General features: G+C 35.4%; 1 protein-coding gene across 1 annotated transcript; it reads left to right on the top strand.

Moving 5' to 3' along the window:
• Positions 1–4461: 4461 nt before the first annotated feature.
• LOC114490924 (ubiquitin-conjugating enzyme E2 L3-like) lies at positions 4462–5689 on the top strand. The gene has a single exon (XM_028505042.2). The coding sequence runs from the start codon at positions 4486–4488 to the stop codon at positions 4948–4950; it is 465 nt and encodes a 154-aa protein (XP_028360843.1). The 5' UTR covers positions 4462–4485; the 3' UTR covers positions 4951–5689.
• Positions 5690–16488: the final 10799 nt, after the last annotated feature.

Here is a 16488-nt window from a genome sequence, read left to right as displayed (position 1 = left end):
GTAACATTTTAAAAAACTTCATTGGGAACTGTGATAGGCCTCCAAAGATATCCAGTTCTTAACCTAGTCAAATAGAACCTCTAGAACTGTAAGAGAATAAATGTATAAGGTCTACCAGAAAAAGTCCAGCCCTTCTTAATATAATGAGAATAGTTTGGGTGACATCAATGTAACCTGGCAGCTAAGGACAGTGGACTGGAATGCACATGCATGAACAATGACAACCTCACTGTACTAGTCAGTGGGGGCACTAGATGCCAGTGAGTAAGCATGTGTACTGTGTGGCCATTGCATTCAAAATGACCGAGCGAGTAGAGCAACAAATCTGCATCAAATTTTGAGTTAAACTGGTATGTTTCTCTGCAGAAACTATTTGGAGGATACAAGGAGGTTTTCAGGGACAAAGCAATGAGGGCAGCACAAGTAAAAGTGTGGCAAAAACACTTCAAAGATGGTTGAGAATCTGTTGAAAGTGACCCACGTTCTGGAAGACCTGCAACAAGCAGAACACCTGAGAGTGTTGAATGTGTAAGGGCTGCAATCAACAAAGATTGGTGACTGACAGTGTGAGAACTAGCATCTGATGTGGGGATTCCAGAAACTACTGTGTCTGAGATTTTGATGCAGGATCTTGGCATGAAACGTGTCAGGGCATAGTTCACTACCAGAGCAGAAGGAACATTGTGCTGCAGTTGGGAGAACTGTGTGAGGTCCTAAGGTGTCTACTTTGAAGGGAACTGAGGCATCATTGCCCTATGTACAATATTTCTTGTATCTTGTTCAATAAATGTCTCTATTTTTCATAGTGCATGGCTGGATACTTTCTGGACAGGCTTTGTATGTTATTTTAAGATATCAAATTTGTGGTACTTTGTTACAGAGGCCATAGGAAACTAATACAGTCATAAATAACTGTGTTATAAATACAAGCAAAGAAGCAAGCATTCATTTCATCTTTCTTAAGTGCACCATACCAGTTAGTAATTATTAAATTATGGAGTGTCTTCTTACAGACTTGTTCCATCTAATATATAACAACATTAAGATATCACTATTTTGCAAACACCAGTGAATTAATTAATGTAGGCATTGAGCACAAATGTCTACTAATATCAAAATCAAGTGAAAATAAATTATATCTGCCTTCAGATAAAAGATTATAGTATTAACAAAAGGATAAAAATGTAGTTTTATCAAGCTTCTGGGTCCTGAAGAAAGTCTGCAGGACAAAAAAGAAAAAGGAAAAGAACATGTTGAATTACACCATGAGTACATGGATCAGCAAAATCCAAACACTGTAAAACCAGACACGCAAAAATCTCAGTTCTTCAACAGATAAACAGTAAAGAAAAGAAAGGAATGGAGGAAACACTTGTATGTAGAAAGACTTAAAAGACAACTCAGCTTAACAAAAATGGGTAAGACTACGCTATAGTGTCTAGGGGTTTCTAGTGTCTTAGGTGATTTAAAAAATCCAAGGAAATCAGTATTATAAAAGTTGAGATCATGAATCTGGGTGGGAGAGAGCTGTATATAGGTAAATACACACAGAGAGGCTTCTAGGATGGCTAACCAGTTTCCATTTCTTGGCTAGGTTGATGGTTATAAGGGTATTATCTCAGACCATCTGAGCTGCTGTAACAAAATACTACACAGGTAGCTTATAAACTACAGAAATTTATTTCTTACAGCTCTGAAGGATGGAAATCCAAGATCACAGCACCGGCACAGTTGCACGAGGGCCTCCATTCAGGGTGTCACAGACTTTTGTGTGCACTGTAGGCAGAGGAACTAGGGAGCTTGCTGAAGCCCCCTTCATAAGGTATTAATCCATCTCATGAGGATTCCACCCTCATTACTTAAACACCTGCCAAAGACCCCACTTATTAATACCATCAGCTTTGGGGGTTAGGATTTCAACATAACTTTTGGGGGGACACAAACTCTCAGACTGTAGCAGGTATTTAACTAAGCTTCCGTTTCTTTTGCATGTTTTTCTTTCATTTTATTTTCCAATAAGAGACAAAAAAGAAATAAAGTAACAACTACTGGACGAACAAGCCATCCCACCATAAACAACTTTAAAAAATGGACATAATACAACTGTTATGGGAAACAACTGTTTACAGACTTTGGAAAATTTTTAAATGAGCCAAAGACAAAAAAAAAAACAACTGTTTTACAGACTTTGGGAAACAACTGTTTACAGACTTTGGAAAATTTTTAAATGAGCCAAAGACAAAAAAAAAAGGCATTTTACATGCAGCAGTTTATTAATAGGATAAGAATTAATATTGACTTCTTATTAGAAATAATATAAGCTGGAGAGCAATGGAAAAACCTCAAAGTTCTGAAAGCAAAAAAACTAATTAAATTCTATATCTAGTTAAAATATCCTTCAAAGTGAAGGCAAAATAAAGACATTTTTAGACAAACAAAGCTAAGAAAACACAGCAGTAATAGTTCAGTACTACAAGAAATGATGAAGTTATTTTAGGCTGAATAAAAATAAACAAGATGAAAATTTAGATCTACACAAATGTTTTAACAATCCAATTGAAAGGCCAGGTTTTCAGACTAGACGAAAAAGCAAGGGCAAACTCTATGGTGTCCATAATAATCAATTTAAATATTAAGGAAATGATAGGTCTTTAGTCGTTTAAAAAAAGCTTAAGTGGCTATATTTATATTAGACAAAATATACTTCAGGTCAGACAACATTACCAAAGTTAAGAATGTCATCTCACAGTAATTAAAGGATCAATTTCTCAAGAGGACATAATAATCCTAAATAGGTATACACCTAACAAGAGTTTGAAAAGGCATGAAGCAAAAATTAAGAGAACCAAAAGAAAAATAATGAATTCATATTTATATTTCAAGATTTCTACTCAATTCAGTAATTGATAAAATAAGTTAACAGAAAACTCACTGTTTATAGAAGACATGAATATCACCCTGCCTAACTTAATTAAAATATAAAGAACATGAAAAAGAATACATGTTCTTTTTCAGTGAACAAATATTCATAAAATACATGATATATTAAGCCATAAATTAAGTCCTAAAAATGTAATCAAAGTCGTATAGCATGTATTTTCTGAACCAAATAAAATTTTAAAACTATCAAAATTTATCTGAAAATAAATACCTAAATATTTGAGAATTATACAACACATCTAAATAACCTATGGTTCAATGAATAAATAGCATGTTAAATTAGAAAAAATGTCGAGCTGAATGAAATGAAATTATTGTGGAATTACAATGACCAGAACATTAAAATTTATAGAGTGCAGTTAAAGTGATTTTTAGAGGGAAATTTATAGCTTTAAATGCTGATATTAGAAATGTTTAAAAATCAATTACTAAGTTCATATTTTAAAAAGGAAAAAAAATTAAACCCAGCATAATAAGTAGAGGGAATGAAATAAGGAACAGATTAATGAATTAAATAAAAGATGATAGAGAAAAGTCAATTGAACAAAGAGCTAATTCTCTGAAAAGATTAATAAAATTTGTAAACCTCTTGATAGACTTATCAGAAAAGAATGAAGGCAGACAAAAATTAACAAAGACAGGCATGAAAGGAACTCACTCTATGAAGACTATATACATTAAAAGAATAATAAGGACATATTTTGCCCACCAAAAGACAATTTAGATAAGATTGGAAATTTCTGAAAAGCCAAATTAACAAAACTGGCACAGAATGAAAAATAAGCATGTGACTAAATCTCCTATTTAAAAAAAGAAATTATTTAAAAATCTTCCCCTAAGAAAATACCAGTCTCTCATGGTTGGACTAATAGGTTCGAACAAATATTAAAAGAAAAGCAACACGAACTTTACACCTATTCCTTCACAAAATAGTAGTAATGAAAACTTCCATCTCATTTTATAAGGCCAACATCATCCTAACATCCCCAAACCAGATAGACATGACCAGCAGACAAAACTCCAGATGAATGGCCCTCATTATCGTAGATGCAGACATTCTTACCAAATTACTGTAAATCAAATCCAGCAATACATAAAACTAATACATTATTACCAACTGCATTCATTCCGGAAATTCAAGATTGACTTAACTTTTTAAAAGTACTGATATTTAACTTGACATGGACTACAGCTCTAAACATAAAAACTAAAACGCCATAAAACTTTAAGGAGAAAATCTTCATTTAACTGGGGTAGACAAAGATTTCTGAGATAAAACACCAAAAACTTCTATCATAAAAAAGAGACTTGTCCAAATAAAAATTTCTGTTCTACCTTTTTAAGCCTTTGTTGTAAATTTTATAGTTTAGTAAGTTATTTAATAAAGTACGTATAATGTATTTTACGAAGTAAGAAATTAAAGCAGCTGAGGGCTGTTACAAGGAACGAGCCACGTGGCCACGCAAACGTAAAGGAGGCGCCGCTGCGGCAGGAAAACCGCTGGGAGTGGAAACTTCCGTTCGGCGAAAGCTGGGCAGATCCAAGATGGCAGCCAGCAGGCGGCTGATGAAGGAGTTGGAAGAAATCCGCAGAAGTGGAATTAAAAACTTCCAAAACATCCAGGTTGATGACGCTAATTTATTGACTTGGCAAGGGCTTATTGTCCCTGACAACCCTCCATATGATAAGGGGGCCTTCAAAATTGAAATCAACTTTCCAGCCGAGTATCCATTCAAACCGCCGAAGATCATATTTAAAACGAAGATTTATCACCCCAACATCGATGAAAAAGGGCAGGTCTGTCTGCCAGTAATTAGTGCTGAAAACTGGAAGCCAGCAACCAAAACCGACCAAGTGATCCAGGACCTCATAGCACTGGTGAACGACCCTCAGCCCGAGCACCCACTTCGGGCAGACCTAGCTGAAGAATACTCCAAAGATCACAAGAAATTCTGTAAGAACGCTAAGGCATTTACAAAGAAATACGGGGAAAAGCGGCCTGTGGACTAAAATCTGCCACGATTGATTCCAGCAAGAGGGAGCTGAGACCCCAGCAATGCACTGACACCTGCAAAGCAGGACTCGGGAAAACTGACACGTGCCACCGTTACTGGCAGTTACTAACTTTCTACAGTTTTCTTAATTAAAACTGCTGTACGTAACCTGTAAAGAAAGGATTAAAAATGTAAGATGTTCTAAACAACAAATAAAAAACCCCCTCTGTTTGGCAGGATAGATCGCATTTCATCCCAAAATAGAATGTAAAAAAAAAGTAGCTACATATTTTAAGACTCGTTTGAAATCTACAAATGTTCTTTGGTAAACATTTATTTTACGATTCTGACTTTCCTATTCCTTCTTTTTCAATTTCTTCTTAATTATCAGCTGTTGGTTTATAATGCTCACCCACTTATCCTTCCTTCCTTGTTGGAAGCTATAGAGGTGCAGAAAGTTTCCATAGTAATAACTGCCTTTCTCCTTTTCCTCTCTGCTTCCCCACTCAATTTGTTAATATCCATTTTATAGGTGCAAACCTGTATTAAGATGTGTTATAACACAGTCACAGTCTTGGTTCCTTTTGGAGTGGTTTCAATAAATGAGTTGTCATAATTTAGGTTTTGCAATAGTATCTTCATTTCTAATTTAAGTTGTATAAGTTTAAAGTTTACAGCACATTGCTTTGACTTACATATTTGTGAAAGGATGACCACAATTGACTTAGTTAACAACCAACATCTCATATACATACTAAAGAAACAAAAAGCAAAAACAGGATCTTTTCTTCCCTTGTGGTGAGAGCTCTTAGGATTTACTCCTATCAACCATATAGAATTATGTTAACTATAGTCATCATGTTCTACATAATGTCCCTTGTACTTATTTATCTTATAACTGGAAGTTTACCTTTTGACTATCTTCATCCAATTTCCCCTTCACCACAACCACCCCAGGTAACCACAAATTTGATCTCTTTTTCTACAAGTTTGTTTATTTGTTTTAACATTATATATATGATATCATACAATATTTGTCTTTCTCTGACTTATTTCACTTAGCAAAATAATCAATGCCCTCAAGTTGCATCCATGTTGTGGCAGATAGCAGGATTTTCTTCTTTTCAGGGCTAAATAATATTCCATTCTTTACTCATTCATCATTGGACACTTAGGTTGTTTCCATAGCTTGGCTATTGTAAATAATGCTGCTATGAACATGAAGGTGCATCTATTTCTTCGAAAGTGTTTTGTTTCCTTCAGATATACTCAGCAGTAGAATTACCAGATCATATGGTAGTTCTATTCTTAATTTTTTGAGGAACCTCCATACTGTTTTCCATAGCAGCTGTACTGATTTACAATCCCACCAACAGTGCACAAAGGTTCCCTTTTCTCCACATCCTCACCAGCATTTGTTATCTCTTGTCTTTTTAATGATAGCCATTCTAATAGTCACCAGGTGATATGTCTTTGTGGTTTTGATTTCCATTTCCCTGATGACTAATGATGTTGAGCACCCTTTCTTTAATGTACTATTGGTCATTTTTATGTCTTCTTTGGAAAAATGTCTAGTTAGGTTCTTTGCCTATTTTTTAATTGAATTATTCATTTCGTACTATTGAGTTTTGTGAGTTCTTTAAATATTTTGGATTTGGGCCCTTTATCAGATACATTGGTTTGCAAATATTTTCCACTTTCATTCCATATGTTGTTTTGTCACTCTGTTGATGGTTTCTTTTGCTGTGCAGAAGCTTTTTAGTTTAAGGTAGCCCCACTTGTTTATTTTTTATTTTGTTGCTTGCACTTTAGCAAAAAAAACCATGGCCATGACCCACATCAGGAAGCTTCTTTCTGTGTTTACTTCTAGGAGTTTTATGGTTTCAGGTCTTATATTTAAGTCTTTAATGCATTTCAGTTTAATTTTTGTGAGATGTGTAAGGTAAGGGTCTTGTTTCATTTTCTTACATACTAATATCCAGTTTCCCCAGAACCTCTTACTAAAGAGACAGTCTTTTCTCCATTAAGTATTTTTGGCTCCCTTGTTAAATATTTGTTGACTATGTGTAAATAGGTTTACTTCTAGGTTCTCAATTCTTTTCCATTGGTCAATATGGAAAAGAATTCCATATTGTTTTCATGAAATTGTCACACTGTTTTAATAACCATAGCTTTATAATATAACTGGAAATCAGGAAGTATGATGCCGCTCACTTTCTTCTTTCATAGGGTAACTTCTGCTTTTAAAACCTACCACTAAAAAAATTAAAAGGATGCCCTGGCTGGTGTAGCTCAGTGGATTGAGCACAGGCTGCAAACCAAAGGGTTGCTGGTTTGGTTCCCAGTCAGGGCACATGCATGGGTTGAGGTCCAGGTCCCCGTGGGGACCACATGAGAGGCAACCACACAGTGATGTTTCTCTCCTTCTCTTTCTCCCTCCCTTCCCCCTCTCTAAAAATAAATAAATAAAATATTTTTTAAAAATTAAAAGGCAAGCCATAGATTGGGAGAAAATGTCATATCTATCAAATTATATAAATAAATATATTTATGCACTTAATATACATATTATATATTTTATTATGACCATAGTTAGAACCATATTTATTATATTTTTTATAAAATTGTATGTATATAAATACTATATAAACACATAAGTAGTCAATAAATACATGAAAAATGCTCACCATTGTCATCAGAAAAATGCAAACTGAAATGCAAATGAGTTACTACTCCATACCGTTTCATATGGGTAAGATGAAAATAACTAGAAATATCAAGTTTTAGAAAGGATGTAAAGCAACAAAAACTCACAAATTTCTGGTTGAAATTGGTAAATAGTACAAAACTTTGGAAAGTATTTAATATTTTTGCAACATGTTGTTTTAGAACACATTTACACAAATAAGTAGATGTCAAGAAATAGGCTAAAAATTTACATTACTCCAAAAATGAAGAGAAAATTATACACAAATTCCTCTTAGTTACAATCAATACTAGAAGACAATGAAACATATTTATAGTTCCAAAGGAAAAGAGAAAACCTCTGAAGAATTTGATACAAGACCAAATTACTCCACAGGTTTAAAGCCAACAGACATTTCAAACCTACAAAAGTCAGAGGACAAATTATATTCATTTAAACAAATGAAAGTATTAGAAAGAAAATAAAACTAAACCAAAGTAAAAACAAAACCTTGTAGCAAATGTTAAAAAAAATTTTTTAAAGCAAAATAACTTGACAGAACTAAGACTAAACACATCAGATTAATAAATTTAAATAAACTCACCTAGTAAAAGAGAAAACTCTTAGATTGGATCACAAAGCCAAATACAAGTATAAAGTGTAGATTGAAAAGATTTATCTAAAACCAATCTAATCCAGAAAGACTGAAAATTCATAGTTGGGCACAGACATTTCTGCAAATGCCAACATAATGAAAATAGGGAATTTTATACATGTTTATATGTATCAATTTCTTTGCAGAAATTGCTAGTTGCCTTTTAATCTCATAGCCTCTTCCACATTGTTAGACCACCTTTCCCAGCCCAAAGTGTGATATAAATATGGCCTTATGACTGGATTTTGGCCACAGTAAGGTGGTAGGTAGGATGCATCTACTTCTAAGCCTGACAACAAAATGCTTTGTGCACTTATCTTACTTTTTCTCTTGACCAACTAAAAGCAAAAGATCCGGCATAAAATTCTGAGGAGGGGATAAAAGATGGCTTGCACTAATTTGTTCTTTTCTAAATATGAATATAACATAATTGATAATTTACACTTATTCCTCTGAAGACTATGGCTCTCCACACCTGAAGGAAGTGTCTTAGGGGTGATTGCCTCATTCTGTGGCCTTGATCTCATCTAATCCCAGCTATCTGATATCCTTAAACTTCAGAGGAAACGTAATGTGAAAACATTGCTGAGTAGTGCAATATAAAACCATTTCTTTTGTCTACTGTTCATCATGTAGAAGTTCTGAATCATCAAAGCCCTCTCCAACTCTTAATATTCTCAGGTTGGCTTAACCATTTGATAAGAATGACCTCATTTCCATCATGTTTCTTTGGTGTGTCCTGACTTCACATAGGGTTATGGTTTTTAGTTCTTTAAGCAGCTAATCTCTGCATCCTCATGATCTTTTAACTATAAACCAGTTGCTAACTACTGGTTACCAGTTTTGTTTTTAAATATATCTTTCTTGTTACTATCTCCTGGTCCCACTTTTTAAATCTCTCCTTTAAACCAGGTGACATCCCATGATTTTCTTTCTCATAAAGTGGATTTTTCCAGTTTTCTTTTTAACATCTAAAGAATTTCTGACTAGGACATTTATAGATTTTTTTTTTTTTGCAGATTATCTGGTCATTGTAGCTAATAATAAAGAACTAGATTATGTCAATGTATTAGAATGTATTCTGAGCAGTCAAAAAAAACCCCACTACATTTAGATTTCAAAGTGCTATTGAACTGCTCTAAAAATCTCAGCCTTAACTAAATCACTGTTGACAAAATGATGAATGTTACACACCTTTAACAGTTTCCTTATGGGATTATTAAAATCCCCCTTTCTTCTCCCAGATCTATCCGGACTGTCTGTACTTCCATGGCCCAAATTAAATACCATGTTGGGAGTATGGGCAACATAATGACATCCCTTGTCTTTTTAGACCCTTGGCTTGGGTAAAATTTAAACGGACATTATTGGATGTCAAACCATTTTCTATGACATTTATAAAACTGTCACATATTCCCCAAGTCTACTACCAATGTTATTCCCTATCTAAACTCACCTTATTGTTTTCTTAAAAGTGAAAAATAAAAGGTGGTTCATTCTGGAGAATGTAAACATGTGTTTCACTTCAACACCGTACTATCTGATTCAATTTACCTTCTAGTGCCTTCTTAACTGTTCCTGAAAGACAGGAGGTAGCCCATAGCCAACATTTCCCAGAAAACATTATTGTACATCTTCATAACCAAGTTTTGTGCCTTGCTAAATCTAAAGGATTTATTAAAATATTCACTGAATTCCTTTTCTAAGGCTTTCATAATAAAGTACCACACACTAGGTATCTTATGAAATAAAACCTGTAAAATCTATTGTCCCACAGTTCTGGAGGCTAGAAGTTCGAATTAAGGTGTCTTCCGGGTTGTGCTGTCTTGAAAACCTATAGGGGAATCAACCCGTGACTATTCCTAGCTTTTGGTAGTTTGCCATGCCAACAACTTTTGGATTTTTCCCCCTTTGGTTTGTAGTTACAGTACTCCTGTCCTCTGTCTTCGTAGAGTTGTTCTTGTGACTCCTGTTGGAAGCGTTTCTCCCTTTGGAACTCTGACCTCTACTCCAGCCGATCATAAGGTTGTGGTTACAGGAAGCAAAAATATTGGTAGTGAATCACTAGGGGTAATGCTAAATGGTGCCACTCCTGTATTTTCCAGGGTGCTGTTTATGTCTAAATCCATCTGATCTGTGGTGGTGTTTCTCCTATAGCTGGGACTCACAGGTCCGGTAATCAAGGGGTAAAAATGGAAATGATCTATTACTGTATAATATGAGGTGAAGGCTCCCCTCAAAACAGAACCTATTTATAAAAAATTATGCATTTATTCCAACATATTGAAACATCAATCACTTTCCAAGTACTCTCTGTTTAATGCAATACACCTACCAAGACCTTTTTGCCATTGCTCAAAAACAGTTTTTGAATGCCTCCATTCTGATGCCTTTTAGTGTGTCTGCTGTTTGTTTTATTTCCAACACACTGGCAAAACATTTCCCTTTGAGGGCTCTTTTTATTTGGGGAAACCGAAAAAGTTGCTTGGGGCAAGATCAGGTGAATAGGGAGGGTGGGGCAGGGAGGGTCATGCTGTTTTTGGTCAAAAACTGCTGAACACTTAGCACAGTGTGGGCAGGTGCGCTCATAAATTGTCCATCATGGGCAAATCATTGAGTTTTCAAAAAAATCCACTGAAGCCACAGGCAGCCTGTCACAACAATCTTGTTTTCACCTTTGAGGCTTCCCACTTAGTATTTCTTTTACCTTTTGCTGGAGATCTTTGCATGATTCAGTTCTTCTTTTAGGTATCTGATCAAATGTCCACTGAGCTTTTCCCGATTGCTGTCTCTCAAGTGCACCCCTCCCCAACACTTAATTCCATTTGACTCCTTGAGTCATTTTCTTCATTGAAAGTATTTACTTTTTGTTTCCAGATTGATCATCTCTCTCCTGAAGGAATAGAAGCTTTGTCTTTATCATGGCTCCATCCCCAGTGCCCAGCAGGGTGTCCGGTGCTTAGACAGAAATAAGCATCTTTGAATGAATGGATGAATACTTCTATTTAAATACTCATAGTTATAAAATTGAGGCAAAAGTAGTTTAATTTTAAAATATATATGCTATCTTAATTAAAAGTTATATTGCTTTATAAAAATCTTAATCAGGTAAAATTGTATGCAATATGCTTCTCAGAAAAGAGTTGATCTTCTGAGTCAATCAAACATTAATAGGCACAGCTGGTGGCAGGTGCAGGCACTGCAAAAATAGAGGACTAAGAAAATATAATTTGTCTTCATCTACAGCAGTGGTTCTCAGCCTTGGCCATGCATGAGAATCACCTGGGGAGATTACAAAGCCTGATGAGGAGTCCAGACCTCAGAACAAGCAATTCAGAATCTTTGAGGGTTGTATCTAGGACTCCAGTAACATGTTTTAAAAGGTTCCCTAACTGATTACAATGGACAACAAAGTTAGAAAACCACTGATCTGTAAGATAGGAGTTTTTCCAAAACTACTCCTGATGCTGACAACAGTATAGGGGGTAATCAGAGGCCTGTTGAATGAATAGTGAATGAATGAATGGGTTAATGTAAAGAATGTTGATAGCCAGCTAAACTCCTGAGAACACCTGAAAACTATTAAAAGGGCTTGGCTTATCAATAGGATTGCCAGACTTAGCAAACAAAACTAAGGAGTCCCCAGTTAAACTTGAAATTTAAATTAAAAACACACTTTTTTTTAGTAAAGTGGTCCCAAATATTATAGGGGGCATACTTACACTAAAAAGTATATTAATTATTGCTTGAAATTGCAATTTAACTGGGCATCCTGTATTTTATATGGCAGCCCTACCTACTGATGAGGGAACAGCTGGGTTCTCTGGTAAAAATCATCATGTTATTAAAACATGTAAGACAATTCACTATTGAAGTGGTAAATTAATCTCTTCTATCTTCAGCTATACAAACCTACTATAAAAATAGTCTACTATCCTTAGGAATGAATTTAATTTTGCCTTTTTAAAGCTATTAATAGAGTAATCATAGAAATGAGGTGAATTCTTGTACATTATAGTTTTTCCAAATGAATTAGTAATTTAAATTTTTCAGTATCTGTTTTTGAACTATCAAATCTCATACTCTAGAATAAAGTAAAATTCTATGTGTTTTAAGACCTATGAGGTACCCTCTCAGCATGACCTCTGAACCGGGGCCACATCAGGGTGCCTTGTCTTGAATTCTCTCCATACCCTTAAGTATGAGAAAGACAGAAATCCCTTGGGTATTTTCTGCTCATTATATAGTCCACCTAAATCTAAGGTTAAAAGGTAACAATGAATAAGATTTTACTTTAATGTTTTAATGCTTAAAACAAATCAATCGAATCATTAGTCATGCAAGCAGAAGTCTCAAAGACACTACCTTTTTTCTTGAAGGGTGGGTAGAAGTTCCAGTCTTTTGCACATGTCAGGTAAATACCTTTCTACCACCAGGTGGCATACTCGTGTGTTTGTAAATCCTCCAATTAGTGGATAACTCAAAGAAGGATCGATTATGGTTGTAATGAGCATGAAGAGAATGGAATAATGAAAAGATGAAATGGGAAAGGCTATTCACATTTCTAGTGTTTTCTTTCCTCAACTGGATTGCACAGTATGGATTGATTCCTCTGCTTCCTACAGAATTTGCAGGAAGTGGCTTGCTGAGATTAAGGTAATCAAAAATATTTGATTTTATTTGAACACTCTCTTTCATTGTTTGAAGACATCTTCAAAACTTGTCCAAATGGTATCATAAAAACCAAAGTTTTTTTGACAATTTTTTGGATTATATACAATTTCTTTGCAGACATTTTAGCAGCCATTCCTAAATCTAATAATAGATTTAAATTTAAAAAAAAAAATCAGAAGAGGAAAGATTTATTCAAATAGAAACTTATTTCATCTATCCCAAAAGTCTGACAGTATCTCAGCAAGGGCAAGGTCAGGCAAGCTACATATTTTCTGCATATCGTTCTTGCTGGCAGCCTGCAGCGGGGATGTGGGAACATAGGAACTCAAGTGGATTTTTCAGGCGTGGGGTGCATCTGGCACTATGCTCTTTTACAAACATGGCTGCACCTTACTCCTAAAAGCCTCAGGTGACAGAATTAGCTTTGTCAATTCTGTCAATTCTCAGCAACATACACTGTTTAAGATACCTGATACAGATGTGAACATAACTTTGGAATACAAAGTTTCCAATTTATTCCTAGAAAGGTTGTGCTGGGGAAGTGGATCCAGGTGTGGAGGGCTTTAACTCTGTTTTGACTTACAATATTTGTCTTCCTATTTTCTTTGCAATTCCGTACAAAAGCAGATCCTTCAATTCAAGAGATTATATGTGAAATCCCTATTTGATTCCCTGTCTCTATTTGTCAATTTTCAAACATATGCATATATGTACTTTTTAGTGTACTGATTTTATGGGTTTTTTTTCAAACTGCTACCTATGATAATTATAGTAACACCAGCTACTCCTTGCTAATGCAGTATAGTAAGGGTTAAAGGCAAGGCCCTTGGGGGTTTGCATTCCTGAGTTCTGTCTCAAGCTCTGCCACTTGCTAGCTCTATGACTTGGCAAACTATTTAGCCTCTCTAAACTTTAACTTCCACATTTGAAAACTAGAGGTAATAGTGACATCTACCTACTGTCACTGTGGATTAATTGAGAAAAGATATGTAAAGAGCCCAGGATATAGTAGGCACTAGATGATCAGTAGCTGTTCCTCTAGGGGTACAGTTTGTAAAATGGAAGTTAACACTTCATTTAACTCATTTCTGATTTAGAGGTAATAACAGTACATACTTTTAAGAATTTTGTGAGGATTAAATGAGGTAAGTGTGTGACACACCAAGCTTAGTGGATGCCACATAGTAAGCAAGTCAATATATGGTAGAACTTGTTTTGTTATTATTTTCAGACACTGTGCTTATATATACCATATCTCCAATAAAAGGAATAGCCTCATTTTATTGAGTAGATACTTAGGCTCAAATAGGCTCGAAGGTAGTTGTGCCAGCAGTCAAACCCCAGTCTGGCTACAAAAACCCAGGCCTTTTTATGACAATGTATTTGTCTCTAACCAAAAGCCATTCTGACATTAAGACAGCTGATACTGAGAGACCAATGAACAAGTTTCATTTCAACTTAATTGATCAGACATGGGATATTCCTTATACCACTTTGCTGATACTCTAATATGTAATAATTGAAAAACACATAGTTTAAGTTTTGAGGCCTTTAAAAAAAATCGTGGTGGTATTCTGTCACAGAGACAATGAGTTTACTGATACTGCATAACCAAATAAATAAATTAAAAACCCAAATACTATATTCTTTAAAGTTTCCAAAATCTCTAACAAAATTATAGACTTGTTTGTACTTCTCAATGCACTTTAAAAGAGCAAGAAAACTGAAAATTAGAAGGATTTTAAAATTAGAGGGATTTTTTACCGAGATGTTACATAAACTTATTTTTACCTCTAATGATTAATTTTTACCTCTAGTATTTACAAAATGCACCAGGCTGAAAAGAAATGAGTCAATCACTCTGTGTTCCAGATGTTTTGGGAAATATCCAGATGTTCGTGATCTTTAAAAAGGATCCTTTCAAAACAAACATTTTATTTTTTCATTTTTCAGCTGCTTGTGATAGCTTCGCTATTACACAGACTTACTATAATTTGCTTTACTGTGTAAACTATCCTGAATACTTTCACAGAGAAAATCCAATTCCAAAAATATAAACTTAAAGTCACTTTGAAGACATTTTAGAGAATTAGAATGGAAAGAAAATAAAAGACTGAACCGGGGTTTGGTAAACGTTTTCTGCCAAAGACCAGATAGGAAATATTTCAGGCCTTGCAGGCCACAAGGTCAGCCCTGAAACTACTCCGGTCTGCCTTTGTAGAATTGGAAGGCATTGTGGGATTCCAGTACAACTTTATTTACAAAAGCAAGCAGCAGTGGGCTACATTTAGTTGCCATGGAGATTAACTGTGAGGAGAGACACTGAAGAAACCAGATATACATATGCTCTTTTGGGTAATTAGTAAACATTTGCCGATGTAAGTTTGGGAAAAGGAATTTCTTTTTTTTTTTTTTTTAAACATTTTACCTATTTTTTTTTTAGAAAGGTGAAAGGAGAGAAAAAGAGAGGGAGAGAAACATCAATGTGTGGTTCCCTCTTGTGCATCCCCCACTGGGGACCTGGCCTGCAACCCAGGTATATGCCCTCACTGGGAATCAATCAAGTGACCCTTTGGTTCTCAGGCCGGCGCTCAATCCACTGAGCTACACCAGCCAAGGCAGAAATTTCAAAATGATGGCATCTGTTACTATCCAGTTGGCCTTGAGGACATGCTGGGTATGCTTCATGTGCCCCTACCTCCCCATATATACTCAGTCTCTCTGACTCTTATCTTAATCCTAACCTGCATTTTTCTCTTTCCCCTCCCTTGATTGAAAAGGAGATTGAACTTTGGGCTTGAGGAAAGATGGATTTGAGGATCCTCTAAAGCCCCCATCTTTTCTGTTGGGTGCCTTCTCAATCGATAAACCTTTCTTTACTCCAATGAGTAAGGAATATTGGTCAATTGAGTGTCAGACATACAAACTTTTGGACTGGTAAGAACTTTGCCCCTTCCCTGCCCTCCTCTGTCCTTGGGAGGCTGACCTTAACAAACTACATCAGCCTTGGTCTTTTGGGTAACATCGGCAGAAAACAAGAAGCTAGAAGGACAGAGAAATTCTTCTTTGTAGTGCCTCAATCAGACACGGACACTTTAGTGCTCATCAAAGCTGGACTCCTGTGTCCTCAGGAAACCCATACCATGCACACATCCTCCCCCTCTCCTCTAAACTAAAGTATATTTCTTCTGCATCTATAGTCTCAGGGCAAGCTTGATGCTGATTCTCACTTAGAAAAAAAAAAAGAATCTGACAAATCTTGTGACCAACCTTCAGGGAGGGACTTCTTTTTATTAGAGGACCTGAAGAAATGCCTGAAAAAGTAAGTAAAGTGTCTGCACAGCAAAAGAAACCACCAACAACAAAAAAGGCAGCCGACCAAATGGGAGATGATTTTTACAAGCAATAGCTCTGACAAGGGGTTAATGTCCAAAATATATAAAGAACTCATAAAACTCAACACCAAACAAACAATCCAATTAAAAAATGAGCAAAAGAACTGAACAGACTCTTCTCCCAAGCATACAAATGGCCAACAA

The sequence above is a fragment of the Phyllostomus discolor genome, chromosome 2, assembly GCF_004126475.2.
Source record: "Phyllostomus discolor isolate MPI-MPIP mPhyDis1 chromosome 2, mPhyDis1.pri.v3, whole genome shotgun sequence".
NCBI classification, from domain to species: domain Eukaryota; kingdom Metazoa; phylum Chordata; class Mammalia; order Chiroptera; family Phyllostomidae; genus Phyllostomus; species Phyllostomus discolor.
Note: the sequence above shows the minus strand (reverse complement) of the source record. Positions and strands in the feature narration are given on the sequence as shown.

Bases quoted from the DNA above. Each gene is read 5' to 3' on its own strand.
- LOC114490924 (XM_028505042.2), top strand. From the start codon at position 4,486: ATGGCAGCCAGCAGGCGGCTGATGAAGGAGTTGGAAGAAATCCGCAGA.